Source organism: Trematosphaeria pertusa, assembly GCF_010094035.1.
Source record: "Trematosphaeria pertusa strain CBS 122368 unplaced genomic scaffold BU26scaffold_1, whole genome shotgun sequence".
NCBI lineage: Eukaryota > Fungi > Ascomycota > Dothideomycetes > Pleosporales > Trematosphaeriaceae > Trematosphaeria > Trematosphaeria pertusa.
Window position 1 is genome coordinate 1,354,969 of NW_022987212.1, and position 13,410 is coordinate 1,368,378.

The window sequence follows — 13,410 nt, forward strand, 5'->3', positions numbered from 1 at the left end:
GAAACATTGCCACCTTACACTTGGTCAGCCTATCTACGAGTGTGGTCAGGGAGAATGGACCGCTTACCCCAAGGACATGCCCTCACGGCTCCTCGTTGATATAAGGGTGGCACCGGTAGGACTTTGCCGTGCCCGTGAGCCAGGAAAGCTGCGGTCCCAAGAGGAGCCCGACGCGACCCTGGCAGTTGTCGAACCTGTAGCCACTGTGTCAGCACACCCGAATATGTCGAGACGTCGAAGACAAAGGCCTGGAACGAGCCCGCAGTCACAAGCACCGCGATGGTGCCAGGGGAAGCTTACTCGAAGAACCAGCAATAGCAGGCATTGCCGATCTGGTAGTCTTGCACCGAGTGCTTGTAGTTGACGCACTCGTTGGCGCAGAGCGGGCCGTCCTGGTAGAGCTTGCCGCAGCTTGGTGGCCACCTCGTCTTACAGCCGAGAGCGGCGCCCGCGAGGGCGGTGGTGAAGAGCATTGACAGACGCATAGTGGTGCCGGGAGGTGCGGAGCCGGGAGGTATCGAGGACGCTGAGGTGTCGAGCGTGCAGAGATTTCGGGCACGCAGGAGAAATTGAGACAGTAGCAGAGGCGAAGACGGGGCGCGTTATCTTAAATCCGCCCGCCTGACCTTCACTCTGGCCATTTACGGACCAAAGCGATCCTCGTAGCCGGTTCGACTCGACCAACAGAACCCGGCGTCGCACACGGCAACTACGAGACCCACTTCGCTGGAATTTACACATTCGATTACGCTATCGTCTCGTATGCAAGGGAAGAAAGGGAAGAGATGCAGTATCTGGATACAGCTGCAAAAAAAAAGCCGTCACACGCTCTCAGCGCCACCGCTCAACCCTCCTTCGGCCAGCAGAAGTAATATTTCCCGCCCTCGAACGGCTGCGGGTCCGGACTTGGTCCAAGAATATACTTGGACATTTTGTGGCAGTCATGTTCTCTGTATATGATACATCAGCATGCGCAATTCCAGACAGCAGCGCAGGCAGGCACGCCATGAAGTACATGAAGCCGAAAAGTACTCACCTGTAGAATGCGCAGCCGCAGATGTCCCAGACCATGTAGCTATTGACTGGTCCCTCGATCGCAAAGCAGTCGCCTACCCTCATGTCTTGAGGAACGTTGTAGTTGAGGACGCCGCAGCTCTTTGGGAGGGGCGGCGGGGGAATGAACGCCCCGAGTGCGGCAGTGGCGAAGAGGGTGGTGAGGAGTATTGAGGGGTGATGCATGGTGGTGTTTGGTGCTTGGATCTAAAGAGTCTGGATTTAAAGAGTCTGGGTCTAAAGAGCTTGGATCTAGAAGCTTTGTTATGAGGGTCTTCGTGCAGAGGTCTTTCTATATCGAGGAAAGAATGACGGTGCGGGCCTGCCAAATATTTATACATGCTCATCGCGACTGCCATTTGAATGTGGGCAGTGACATTTGCGGCTCGGCTGCCCGGTCACACGCCCCGTCTCTACATACGGTGAGTTCACGAGCAGCATCTGGGGAATCTACTCACTGGAGTTTGAATGTTCATTCCATTATCTCCTCGCGCCTAGTCGGATGATAGGCGATGCAACCGCTTGCCTTTGTTGGAGGTTGACTCGGCGATTCCGCGCGCCGCCGAGGGAAGCACAACAGGAAGAGGAAGGCGGTGGCGAGGGAATGGAGAGACTCGTCGTGGTTTATGATGCTTGGGGTTGAAGATTTCGTGCTTGCTAAGCTCGAGGATTCGGTGAGGAGTATCTGTCTGGATTTCAGAAAGGATACGGTGGTACTGATCAGGTGGAGAGGTGGGGTTGACGAGTCATATATGCCCCCATCGCGACTGCCGTTTGAAAACGGTCAGCGGCCTAAATAGTCACGTATTTGGAGTTAGTAAGTTCATGAGCAGCGCGGAAGTGTGGGATATAACTGGGTGGATGGTGAACTTCCATTTGCATTGCCAGGAGAGTAGGAGGTTGTGGTTGAGGGAAGAGGTTAGGGTGTGTTGACGGAGGGTGTTTGTATGCGCGCGGGTCGTCACTGCCGTCTGGACGTCAAGAAAGATGCTAACGGCTTGGCTCAGATAACAACCACACCCGCAGCAAGCACGCGATCCGATCGGAGGAGGTTAGAATCTCATTTCCAGTATCTACCTAGTCCTGGAAGGAGGAGTTACGGAGAGTGGCCGTCAAGCTGGACACCTGGCTTGCTCCCACCGACCCCGGATACCCATAGACATAAGTCGCTCCTCCATCAGCGCTACCGGCTACTAGCGGCGAACCAATGCCGCGATCCCGGCTCCCATCCTCGCTTCCCTACATTGGCGACAGAAGGCAATCATACGACCAAGCGTTCCGGAGAGGACCGTCCGTTGGCCCCGTGGTCGCGATAATCGGCACGCCACCGCAGTCGCTGGACCTGTTTCCCGTCTGTCAGCATTCCTGCTTTTCCAAACAGCGCATCGTCTTCCTAAAACTCAAGGAGATATCCGAAACACGGAGTACATACCTCCAGAATGAGCAGTGGCAGGCCTTCTTGACATGGTACATCGACGTCGGGGCGGGGATCTTTGTACACGAGCCCTTGGTGTAGATCTTGAAGATTTCTTTGCTGACCAGGTCGATGGCGCCGCAGTCGGGGAGATTGTCGGCGGACTCGGGGAGGGCGGCGCTGAAGGCCATGATGGCGAAGAAGAGGGTGAGGAGAATTGTGAAGCGCATGTTGGCGGTGATGGCTGAGTCCTTGGGTTGTTTTGAGTGGGTTTGAATGTTGAGAGCGGAGAGGCGTGGAGGAGAGGAGCTATTATAGCGGTCGGACTGGCTGAAGGCAGCCCACGTGAAGGTCAGGTGGGGTGGGTTCATTGCCTCAGAAGCGGGGGAAAGCCAATCCAATGGTGAACGGACCGCAGCTACGATTCCGGGGGTGTGCGACTATCCGGCTTCAAGAAGAGTTGCCTTGCGTAATGCAACCATTTCCCTCGGCTGCGAGCGTGTTGCTGCATTCCCGTCACGCATTCCAGCCAATCTGTCTTATGCTACCTTCAGCGAGCGCGAACGATTCCGACGCCAGGCACTCAAGCCTTCCAGCTTCCAAGGAATCCAAGGACCACGGTGTCCCTCACTTGCATTCAAGGCATCAAGCACGCGCACATACGAATAAGGGGATTGACTACTTCAATAAGCACCCATTCAGTTGAAGACTTTCAGTCTTCTGTCAGAAGGGCCCCAGTCCAAGGGAACCTATGATACAGGATCGTAAAAGTCCCCATTTGCCATTCCGGCGCCACAATGCAACCAGACCGCCAAACCCATATAACCCCATGATCGAAACCCGCGTGCAGAGTCAGGTATCCCTTCCAGTACCCCAACCTCTAGCACCTCATCAGCACCCCTCCCCCAAAAAATTCCCAATCCACCAACCCACCCCTAATCTTCCCCAGCCTACCCCTTCACCTCGCAGCAATACACGCCCATGATATTAAGAATAATAGCATCATGAAACACCGTATCGAGAAGGTACTGCGGTCTGCCATCACAGACCGCGCTATTCACTCAGTCAGCCTTCTCTACCCTCCCTCCTATCAGCGCGAGACGGCCACTTACGCCCAGTAGTTGCACGTGCAGCTGTCGAGGAAGTCGAGGAACATGTAGCCCTCGGCGATGGGCGTCGTCTCGCACGTCTGCGTAGCGTAGAAGGGGCGGTCGCCGGTGGTGTTGAAGTCCTTTTTGAAGGTGCCGCAGAGCGTGGTGTTGGTGTTGGTGGGGGAGGGGAGGGCGGAAATGAGGACGGAGAGGAGGGCGAGGAGGATGGTGGGGATGAGGGAGTGCATTTTTTTTCGGGGGTGGGAGGGTTGTTTGTTGTTTGTTGGAGGTTGGAGCGTCTGAGATTTAGTGTAGAGGGGCGGATAGAGGAAGAGGTCGAAGAAGATGCGAGGGCGATCAGAGGAAGTGGGAGGAGTATATGGGTGCGGCATCTCTCACCGACTCCTACATTGCCAAGGCCCTGATCAGCCCTGGAGGTTAATTTGCTCCCGCCTCGCTGCGCGGTGTGGAAATGCAGCGGTCTGCGGAGCTGCTCCTTTACCGCGAGTCATATCAGCCAATCATGGGACAAAGGTGGGTTTGTAGACATTTCATTTCTGATTAAGGATCCCAGGGCTTCTATCGAAAGGTAACCGCGCCATGGTTACCTAGATGCCCGGTCATGTATGTAGCATCCCGTCCATTTATAACCCGCATATACCCGGGGCGACAAACAAGCCGAGAGCTGGGTGTCCTAACCTAGCCAAAGACCGGTTGTTTCGCCGCCGCAGCGGGACAATTTGAGCCTTTTCGAATACAGCTGCCGATTTCAGAAGCAAAACCAAGCGTCACTTCACCTCTAGCGGCACGCGTACGTGTTCATACCACCCTCAATAAAGCGAACCCTGTTCTGGACCTCGGCGTGCACTCTACCTGCGCACATCTCCCTGTGCACTGCGTCAGCCCCGACCGCTCCATTCTATCACCAGCTCAGCTGCGTGACACTTACTTCTCCCAGAACGTGCACTTGCAGTCTGCGTTGACTTCGATGACTTGGTAGCCCTTGGGCGTGACGCCGCATCCGGACGGCCAGTACACCGGTTTGTCATCGAGGTGGGACTTGGTGCGGTCCTTTTTGAACTTGCCGCAGCGGAGCTTGTCCGTCATCTGGGGGTTGGAGTCGGCTGAAGGGGGTGATGGTGACGGGACGAGAGCGGCGACGATGCTGGAGAGGAGGGCGAGGATGAGGAGCTTCATTGTGTGCCGGCCGAGAAGGCAGTTTAGTTGGTGGTTGAAGTAATCTGACTGAAGTTGGAGATCTTCAGAGATTGTGTTGGAGAAGGACGGTGAGAGGTAGATGGGTGAAATACGGCGTGGATGTGAGTTTGTTGAGGCGACGAAGAGGCGATCAACCGGGTCGCTCCTGCCGCGGAAAACGCGGTGACGGATGTTGTAAACGTTTGTACAGTGAATGCAGAAGGGTACTGGACCATGATTCTGACTCCCACATACACAATTCTTAGCACAACGAAGTTGAAAAATAATGAATGCGTCTAGAAAGGCTCTGGGATTACTACTGTATAAGAGTACCGGTTTTTGATTCGGCGGAATTACGACACGCAACAGCACATTCCTTGCAAGAGAATGGGAGAACTTCCTCATTGTCATTTCCTAAGGCCGAATATCTTCAAATCGGCGTCCCCATGATGCATTGGACCCACGGTCCTCCGTGGTCCCCATCCATAAGCCCAGTAGTCCACCACGACGAAGTCCGCCCGAGTAGGGCCGCGAGCGTATAGCAGCAGTGCCGACCACATGCTTTCCGCGCCCGCCGACATCACGTCCTCTTAGACTTTGAGCCCGAAGCAGCGAGCGCTGCCGCGCCCGATATCCAGAGAGGCCTTCTCTCCCTGATTACCACTCGTAGCCGGATCGGTCTTGCACCGGTCATCCTCCCTTTTGCTAATCAGCCATGCAGAGCGAGAATCCTGTTGGAAACAGAACACTTACCTGTAGAAGAAGCAGTGGCAGCGGCCCATGATGTCGTAGTCTTTCGGGTTGTCGACGATTTGGCAGCGGGTTTGGTGAAGCGTCTTGACATGGCCGTTCTGGAGATGGACGATGCCGCAGATGCCGAAAGCGTCTGACGGAGTGGCAGCGGCGAGGGAGAGGACCGCGAGGGCGAGGGTGAAGAAGATGGTGAGGTGCATGGTTGTGGTGGCTGGTTTGTTGGTGGGTTGAGAGTTTGGGGGTTGTTGAAGAGAATGGAGCGGAGTGGGAGAAAGCGGATGGGTGAGGGTGTGGGGGAGACTTATATAGGCACGTGCATAGGTGTTTGCCCAGGCGGGGCGGAGTCGGTTATTGGTGGGGTTTAGATTTTGTTCACAATCTTGCGGCTACTGGGAAGGTGCTTTGTCCCTCTTGGACAGAACGGTTCTCTTAGAGAACGCCACCGAGATAGTCCATCCCCCATATACTCATGAGCTCCGCCATTCCTGTGTTCTGTGCTGACCTTTGCCTTCACCCTGTGTGTATGTAAAAGGATATCGAGTCCATTCGCAAGCCGCATCTCACACCGCTATTAGTCCCCACAAGGCACAGAGCAGCCCCCGGCCGCCTCGTCATCTAGTATTGGTCCGTTGAGTTGCTAGTGTAACTGCAGGTGTACCGCGCGACATCGTGAATGCTCCCCTCCTCCGGGCCAAACACCACAAGCGCAGTCTCGGGAGAGGACTTGCACTGGGAGTCCGGCTCCCTCCTGACGTGTGTCAGCTCAATGGCCCCTTCATAGCTGCTTTGTGAAGAACCTACGTGAAAAGAATGCAGACGCAATCTTTCTCAATATGGTATGTGTTCGGATCCTTGGAGAAGCCGCAGCATGTAGCTCCGTCGAGCAGTGAGGTTTCGGGGAAGGCGACGTAGGATACATTGCCGCAGACAGTGGCGTTTGCGTCGTAGCACGCTGGAGTGGGAACAGCAATTGCGAGAGTGCTGCTCGCGAAGAGCGTGGCGAGGTGGATGAGAGGCATGGTTGATCGACGGCGGTGTGACGTTCGAGATTTCGGGGGGATAAGAGAGGAGAAGATAGAGCAAATTCAAGGCCCGGTGAAGAAGATTGCGAGGGAGGATCAAGAAGCAGAGTAATGGACAAGTAGCGGTAAGGCCGCACGAGGAGTCTTCTCGCTCGCAGATTGGTATTAAGCGGCGGCGGATCGAATATCACAGTTTGGCCACCTCGCTTCACCATAGGAACGCTTGGAGCACGCAATCCGAATTAATTGTCGTATATATATTAAACAAAAGAGCACATCCTTCAACAAACGAACTACGTCAGCAGCTGTTGGACTCGCCGGGACAGCGCCGCGGATTGGGAAGTCTGACTGCCCTTCCGTTTAAGCCGCAGCCTATAGAGCGCCAAACCTTTAGGATTGACCTAGTTCGGAGTTCGAGTATGGCCGTAACCATAGTACAGCAAAACTCTATAGGGGTTTTCTGGGCCTTTGGGTTTCTTTTTGCTATTTCTTTCTTTATTCTTTATTGCTCTTTATTTTGCGCTATATTTTTTGCGCTATTTTTTTGAGCTTTATTTGGATGGACGCGCACCTATTTTTACTAGACCTCATCTAAACCACAAGCATACCACCACACCTCCTTCACCGTCCTCGACATTGGGCCGAATACCATCGCGCTTGGATCGCCCTCACACGCTCTCCGCTTGCGAAAACTGAAGGCATCACGGAGTTGTGGTCGTTCTGCGTAGAATAAGCACCCGCAGCCAGGGTGGACGAGGAAGGCTTTTGCGGGCTCGGGGAGTGGATGGCAGAGTTCGTCCTTGTGGAGCTTGTGGGGCTTGTTGGAGCGCAGGGTTACGGTGCCGCAGGTTTGGAGGGTGAGCGCGGTGGGGAGAAGGAGGAAGAGGATGAGGTAGCGGGCGATGCGCGTGAGAGCCATGAGTGGATGCTTGAGCCGTGTGCTGGTACTGTGACGTTGCAAACGTGAGATGCTGAAGAGTAGACAAGGCGCGGTTGGAGAAGCCTTGGAAGGAAAGCAGCGGACCGGCAGTGAGGAATTGCAGGGGAAGTGAATGCTGCGGTGATCATTCCTTACAAAAAAAATAATTTCAATACAGTCTCTGAAATAGAAATTCATAAAGAGTGGATCGGGCTCCGCATCTTTCGCAACCCCAGAAAGGAGATTCGGATTCTAGATCCCAGAGCGAGGGCTTGCAAAGCCGTTGCAGCATTTGCACCCTAACCCACCAACTCTGCACCCAAAGTCCGCCAGACAGACCGTAGCCTGCGATCCAAAATACCCAAGCCTCTACCGCCTCCGCACCTCCTACTCCTTCGTATGGTCCCAGCAGTAATAATACCCCACCTTGCCATTATTGAACAGGCCCCGACTCGGACCCTTAGTCACGTCCGAGAAGTAAGGAAAGCGGCAGCCCTTGGAGTCACTATCTCGCAATCAGTCACCGGTTCTTCTGCGCCGCCCACCACTCATCTCACAGGCCGGGTTGGGTACAGTACTCACTAGAAGAAACTGCAGGTGCAGAAGTCGACGACCCAGTAGGACAGCGCGGAAACGTGATGATCGTAGAGATCCATGTGGGTGCAGGTTTTCTTGCCGCGGTTCTGCAGAAGGAAATTTGGGCCAAGACCATTGAAGATCATGCCGCAGGAGCGGCGGTCCGAGGAGGTGTCTGCTGCTTGGGGGAGGGCTGCCGCGACGATGGCGAGGGCGGAGCCGAGGAGGGGAGTGAGGAGCATGGGAAGACGCATGGTGGAGGTTGAATTGTCGATTGGAAGTGGAGAGTATTTGTGTGGTGAGGAGAATGGTGGAAAGAGAAATGAGGGAGTGGGGGGTTTAAATTTGTTTACTGACGCGATAGCACGAGTGCGGCGCACCTCTCACGTGATGATAAGTAGCCGGCCGTGTGCAAGACACACTCGGTAGGTTGGTGGTTCAAAACGGGTAAAGGACACGGTATGTCGCACGCTTGGTGTCCTAGGCTCTGCAACCTAATCTCTTCGAAACGCAAAGATGCAGGACACGTTGATTGATTGATTTTAGTGAGTGGGATTTATAAACAATCGCCCAAACCCGCGACATGAATGCTTCCAGCAAAGCTCATGATTGTGATGTGGTCATCGAGTTATTCTGTCCATCGGCGCACCAAGTTAGCGCTTAAGAATGCGCCTCCAGGGCATCTGTTTCCATACGCAAAACCCCATAATGCATCCTCAATCACCCTGTGCCAATTTCCAAAAGGGTGAAGATGCCGTACACAAGTTTCACCGCCCTCCCTCAAAACGCAAACCCCCTAACCCCCTTTCCTCCCGATGCATCGCCTGCTTAACCACCAGCTCCGCAGGCACATCATGCTCCCTCAGCGCAACACCTCTCCTCAAGCTATCCGCAGGCTCCACGCAAGTATACGACACCGCATTCGGAAGCAAGTTCCCAAAGTTCGGCCCCGTCGCCTTCGCAACCTCCTTCTCGATAACGCAGTCGCCGGACCAGAAAATGCACGTATAGCCCGCTTCGACGAGGTACCAGGTCGCCAGGCCAGAGAGCCGGTTGCATGCAAGCTTGGTCGTGAGCTCCTCGACGCTCGCATCTGTATCTCTGTGTTAGCAGCGAAGGCGAGCGCGGAAGGGAGGACTTCACGCACCTTGAACAACCACAAGCCCGATTTTAGGAGGGATTTCCTCGTTGACCGCCGCGACTCCACGAGCCTCTTTGTCCACGACGCGCGAGCATTCGTACGCCACGGCATGAGGCGTGGCGTAGGCGTATGCTGGGCCAGTCGCCTGGACGATCTCCTTCTCCGGAATGCAGCCGCCGGAGTAGAAGCGGCACACGTGGCCTGCGTTGAGCATGTAGGATATGGCCTCGGGGTAGATCGGGGCGCATCCGATGCCGGTTCGGAGCTCCATCATGACGCGGTCTGTTTTTTTGCTGGATTAGCTAGGAAATTGAAATGGGAGCGAGGGGGAGGACTCGACTCACCTGCGCGGTAGACGTGGCCGGAGATTTCGACATCTTCGGTGTGTGCGGTTGGATCTTGGGATGCTGGGGCCGCGGCGGTGACGCGGCTAAGGAGGAGCGTGGTGGCGAGGAGTAGGAGATGCATTGTGAACTTTGGAAGGTGAGAGTTGAGTGTGCTCGAGTCAAGGCTAATTCAAAAGTAAAGGAAACAATAAGTAAGAAAAGAATGGTGAGACATAAATTGCGCAGAAAGATGAGGTCAGAGCCTCGCCGCAGAACTAAAGTGTGCAGGAAATTGAGGTCAGGACCTCGCCGCAGTGAGAGCGAATGAGGGGCTTGGCAGAGACTTCGGCCCAGGGGGGCGAGCGAGAGTCGCGGGAAATTCTTGGGAAAAGAGGATGCAAACGAACTCGTCTTCATGCCAGCACAGGTAATAGTACGTCCCATGGAGCGGTGAACCCGCCAGCCAGAAGACCCTAACTGATCGATCGCATGGACCAACCAATTACCTACAAAGCGGTCGGCTTTCCGCGAAAAACCTAGGCCGACAATATACAAAATGCATAGCAGCATGCATCAACGAGAAATTTCCCTTCCCTTCGCTTTCATAACAGATAGAGGAAGCAAGCGGACTCGCAAACAGAGCAGGCATGACCCAACCTACGCCCCCATTCCACATTCTACGCCGAACCAACATCAGACGAGAATTTCAAGTCGCACAACGGCACCGAAGCGGATATCAGCACCATCACGTCTAAACGGTGAGAAGGGAATGCTAGGTCCCTGCTATTGTTTCTGTTAGAAAACTCCTGGGTTTGTCGTGTATGGACACCCCGTGCGATCGCGAAACGGCGAAATGAATGGAGCGGGCGAGTGATTGGCGGGCCTCGTATGCGTTTTGTTGGACGGTGTTTTTGAGATTGCGGGATTAGTCGCGCAGAGTGGGAGAACGTGAGATAATGCGAGGGTATGGTGAGTTTTAATGGGATGGTGGTCCGCTCGCTGAAGAGTTCGTCAATGCTAGAGAGAGAGAGAGAGAGAGTAAGCTGTTGTAGGGACAGAAGAAAAATGAATAGCCTCCTAGCTTTTACATACGGTGTGAATCTCAAATCTCGACGCAACTCACAGCGTCATATATCCAACAGCGGGACGTCGGTGCTGTGCTATGAGAACCTTGTCCAAATCGCGAAACGTGCGCAGGCCGTGCAGCTGCACTGACCTGAACACCAAGAACGAGACCGTCTCCCAGGTGGATGGCACATGGTGTCACCTCGCGCGTTTTGTATATGGGGAGAAATCAAATTAGAGCTCTACATCTCCACCCGGTTCCCGTGATGCCTTGACCGATTTTATCTATCACAGATACAAGGTAAGCAATCCAACGGCATCGCCATACTGTGGATCAGCCTGCCTTCATGAAAAGGATACCATAGATTTGTTACACTGTCGCTGCCCATGTATGGATGCCTACCGCTCAAACGGTGCCTCGTTCAGTCCAAGCGAGCCAATAGCGGCGCCCATCCGCCGCGCCACCCCAACTAAGAACACTTGTAGCTCAGAAATGTATTCGCCAGGTTCGCCGGCACGTCGAAGTCCTTGGGGCCGGGGCCACCCATGCCGTCCAAGAACCACTTCGACTTGCAGATGCGATCGCTGCGCACGGTTAGCTTCTGCATTCGTGTCCCCATAGAGGTACTAGCTCTCTTGCGCTGACTTACCGAGCAAACCAGCAGGTGCAGCCGCCGGCATACTTGATGTGCGTAATAGCGCCGCTGCTGGAGAACACGTTGCAGTGGTTGTTTTTGAACAGGCCCTCGCCGGGGCCGTTGCGGTAGGCTGTGCCGCATCGCGTTGCGGAGGCGGCACGGGCCTCGAGTTGTGCGGGTGTGGAGTCCTCGATCTCGGGCTTAGGCTCGAGCACAAGCTTGGCGGGAGCGGTCTCTGTGTCTGCAACGGCTGGGAGGGACGCTTCAGCGCTGAGAGCTGCGAGGTCGCCGTCTTCGCCAATCCAGGAGGGCCGGCACATATATGCGCGGAAATAGTTGCCTTTCGTATCGCCGTCGTGGGGTCCCACTATGCGTATCCCGCCCGTCTTGATCGTGCAACCGTCGTGGCTGAATGTTGTCAGTCTCTGCACCTTAACGGGGATCTCGCAGCGTTGAAAGTTGCTCTTAACGTAAGAAGGAAAATACGGGACTCACCGGTACCACAAGCACGTGGATCCTTTGTGTACCTTCCAACGCTGGACCTGTCCTAGAGTGTTGAAGAGATGACAGCGGCTATCCTTGGGCATGAAGGCGGGGGGCCCGAATTCCAACCAGTACAAGCCGGCCTTCTCTACGGCTGTCTCGCGGACGGCTATGTTAGCAACGTCGCGAGCGGCTGGAGCACCATCGTTCGTGTTGGCTTGCGCAGTCGTCGCATCGGAGCGTGCTTTAGTGACGAGCGCGTCATTTTCTAGAGTTGGCGCCGAGCAAGCGAAGCCCGCAAGGGCAATGAGAGAGAGAAGGGTGGTTGCAAGACGCATGGTGTAGATTAAGAATGCAAGTTGAGCAATGAGGTCCAGTAGAGGGGATTAAAGGTGGAGAAGAGGATTGTAGGGTTGAAGGTGTGATGCAGTCTTTATGGTGAGGACCCTGCGGGCCTTGATATATGACCACGAGGGCACGCGGGGACGGGTATCACCCTGTTGGAAAGGCCCGGTAGACCGTTTTTGGGTTACACGTGAGCTTCGCTTCTCATCGGTCGGTCCGGAGGTGGCTCTTGCTAGCAGCATTGACGTAGTTTGTGTGGTTCGAAGCGTGGAGCGCATCGATTTCACTGCACTCAAGGCGCTATAAGCACGTAGATATGAGCATAGATGAGTGCATTTTGCCATTATTTTCCTGAGGTGAAGAGTTACATAGAGGTCACTACTACTCAGAGACGTCATATCCCGATTTTGCATCCAAAATCAAGACCTCAATCCATAGAAAGAAAATGAGCAGCCAACCCGACAGAAGAAGGTGGCCACTAGGTTGCTTGATTCTAACGAGGCCTCAGAATATAAGATAACCTCGGACCGGGCTCCTTCCTGACACCTAAGCACCAGTGAAAGAGTGCTTAATATCGGAGGAACCTGGACCCGCGACTTGCACTTCGACGAACTGGCCCGGAGAGCCGGCAAGAGCCTTGTTTCTGTCCACGTACCCACATGCCCAGCTCTTGTAGTCGGACCACTGGGGGGTGTCGAGCCATAATGGGTCGCCGCCCCATCCTCTCAAATATGCCGCAACCTGTGCTTTTCCGTCACAATAATTGCTAGAAGTTCATGTCAGCACTGTGCACAAGCTGAGTCTAGTGCACTCTTACCTGTAGAAAAAGCACTCAGCGTTGGCATGCACCCTTATGTGATCAACTCTTGTGCCATGCTCCTTCCGAAGGTGAAAGATATTGCACTCCATGGGAGGAGATGGATGCGGCCGAAAAGCGAACGTTTGCCCCCCGTGGTATGTATACAAGCCCAAGCCGTACAAGTCGTCCGCAGCGACAGGAGAGTTCTCAGATGCACGGCGTTCAATGTCCGGGGTACGCACGAAGGAGGGAGTTTCCAGGTCCTGCGGGTTGCCAAGCTGCGGCGTTGGTCCGTTGGCGAGGGCTTGGTTATCGCTATCCGGGCTGCGCTGCACAAACTCCTCATCCGTCTCACTAACAGGAGCAGCGACGGCCCCAATCGCCACGGCGAGGAGGGAAAGGAGAGTAGAGAAGTGCATGTTGAAGTGCACTTGCAATGAATCTGTTCGGGCTGAAAGTGAGAAGAAGCGGAAGAGGGAAGGGCGGGGCCCCTATGGTGGCAAGCGCGTCCGAGCGGTGTGGCGGGGAAGGCACGTGAGGAGCCCGTGTAAGTGAGGTGGAAATTGCCATGCGATCGTTCTCCCGTGA

General features: G+C 54.8%; 10 protein-coding genes across 10 annotated transcripts; all 10 read right to left on the bottom strand.

The window, feature by feature from the left end:
* Positions 1–82: 82 nt before the first annotated feature.
* BU26DRAFT_498736 (uncharacterized protein) lies at positions 83–1,239 on the bottom strand (the record flags this gene model as incomplete). Its single annotated transcript, XM_033826360.1, has 4 exons — positions 83–194; positions 301–526; positions 650–750; positions 1,037–1,239. 4 exons carry the CDS (start codon positions 1,237–1,239, stop codon positions 83–85), a joined length of 642 nt encoding a protein of 213 aa, XP_033691002.1.
* An 891-nt stretch (positions 1,240–2,130) lies between these two features.
* BU26DRAFT_498737 (uncharacterized protein) lies at positions 2,131–2,697 on the bottom strand (the record flags this gene model as incomplete). Its single annotated transcript, XM_033826361.1, has 2 exons — positions 2,131–2,287; positions 2,486–2,697. 2 exons carry the CDS (start codon positions 2,695–2,697, stop codon positions 2,131–2,133), a joined length of 369 nt encoding a protein of 122 aa, XP_033691003.1.
* A 720-nt stretch (positions 2,698–3,417) lies between these two features.
* On the bottom strand, positions 3,418–3,806 carry BU26DRAFT_557477 (uncharacterized protein; the record flags this gene model as incomplete). Its single annotated transcript, XM_033832461.1, has 2 exons — positions 3,418–3,520; positions 3,580–3,806. 2 exons carry the CDS (start codon positions 3,804–3,806, stop codon positions 3,418–3,420), a joined length of 330 nt encoding a protein of 109 aa, XP_033691004.1.
* Positions 3,807–3,818: 12 nt separating this feature from the next.
* On the bottom strand, positions 3,819–5,708 carry BU26DRAFT_573866 (uncharacterized protein; the record flags this gene model as incomplete). Its single annotated transcript, XM_033834308.1, has 4 exons — positions 3,819–4,318; positions 4,508–4,982; positions 5,220–5,350; positions 5,509–5,708. 4 exons carry the CDS (start codon positions 5,706–5,708, stop codon positions 4,258–4,260), a joined length of 867 nt encoding a protein of 288 aa, XP_033691005.1. The 3' UTR covers positions 3,819–4,257.
* A 415-nt stretch (positions 5,709–6,123) lies between these two features.
* BU26DRAFT_498739 (uncharacterized protein) lies at positions 6,124–6,527 on the bottom strand (the record flags this gene model as incomplete). The annotated part of the gene is made up of 2 exons (XM_033826362.1): positions 6,124–6,256; positions 6,310–6,527. 2 exons carry the CDS (start codon positions 6,525–6,527, stop codon positions 6,124–6,126), a joined length of 351 nt encoding a protein of 116 aa, XP_033691006.1.
* A 583-nt stretch (positions 6,528–7,110) lies between these two features.
* On the bottom strand, positions 7,111–7,449 carry BU26DRAFT_498740 (uncharacterized protein; the record flags this gene model as incomplete). Its single annotated transcript, XM_033826363.1, has 1 exon — positions 7,111–7,449. The coding sequence occupies one exon, from the start codon at positions 7,447–7,449 to the stop codon at positions 7,111–7,113; it is 339 nt and encodes a 112-aa protein (XP_033691007.1).
* A 357-nt stretch (positions 7,450–7,806) lies between these two features.
* Positions 7,807–8,321, bottom strand: BU26DRAFT_598800 (uncharacterized protein). The gene is made up of 2 exons (XM_033835052.1): positions 8,032–8,321; positions 7,807–7,954 (listed from the first exon to the last, which is right to left on the bottom strand). The coding sequence occupies exons 1-2, from the start codon at positions 8,277–8,279 to the stop codon at positions 7,837–7,839; spliced, it is 366 nt and encodes a 121-aa protein (XP_033691008.1). The 5' UTR covers positions 8,280–8,321; the 3' UTR covers positions 7,807–7,836.
* Positions 8,322–8,792: 471 nt separating this feature from the next.
* Positions 8,793–9,635, bottom strand: BU26DRAFT_598801 (uncharacterized protein; the record flags this gene model as incomplete). Its single annotated transcript, XM_033835053.1, has 3 exons — positions 8,793–9,118; positions 9,173–9,448; positions 9,511–9,635. Coding segments are annotated over 3 exons (727 nt in total), but the record flags the coding sequence as incomplete, so codon positions are not given.
* A 1,392-nt stretch (positions 9,636–11,027) lies between these two features.
* On the bottom strand, positions 11,028–12,016 carry BU26DRAFT_498742 (uncharacterized protein; the record flags this gene model as incomplete). The annotated part of the gene is made up of 3 exons (XM_033826364.1): positions 11,028–11,142; positions 11,208–11,603; positions 11,691–12,016. 3 exons carry the CDS (start codon positions 12,014–12,016, stop codon positions 11,028–11,030), a joined length of 837 nt encoding a protein of 278 aa, XP_033691010.1.
* Positions 12,017–12,505: 489 nt separating this feature from the next.
* Positions 12,506–13,341, bottom strand: BU26DRAFT_13211 (uncharacterized protein). The gene is made up of 2 exons (XM_033819682.1): positions 12,841–13,341; positions 12,506–12,789 (listed from the first exon to the last, which is right to left on the bottom strand). Exons 1-2 carry the CDS (start codon positions 13,239–13,241, stop codon positions 12,570–12,572), a joined length of 621 nt encoding a protein of 206 aa, XP_033691011.1. The 5' UTR covers positions 13,242–13,341; the 3' UTR covers positions 12,506–12,569.
* Between the last annotated feature and the right edge of the window lie 69 nt (positions 13,342–13,410).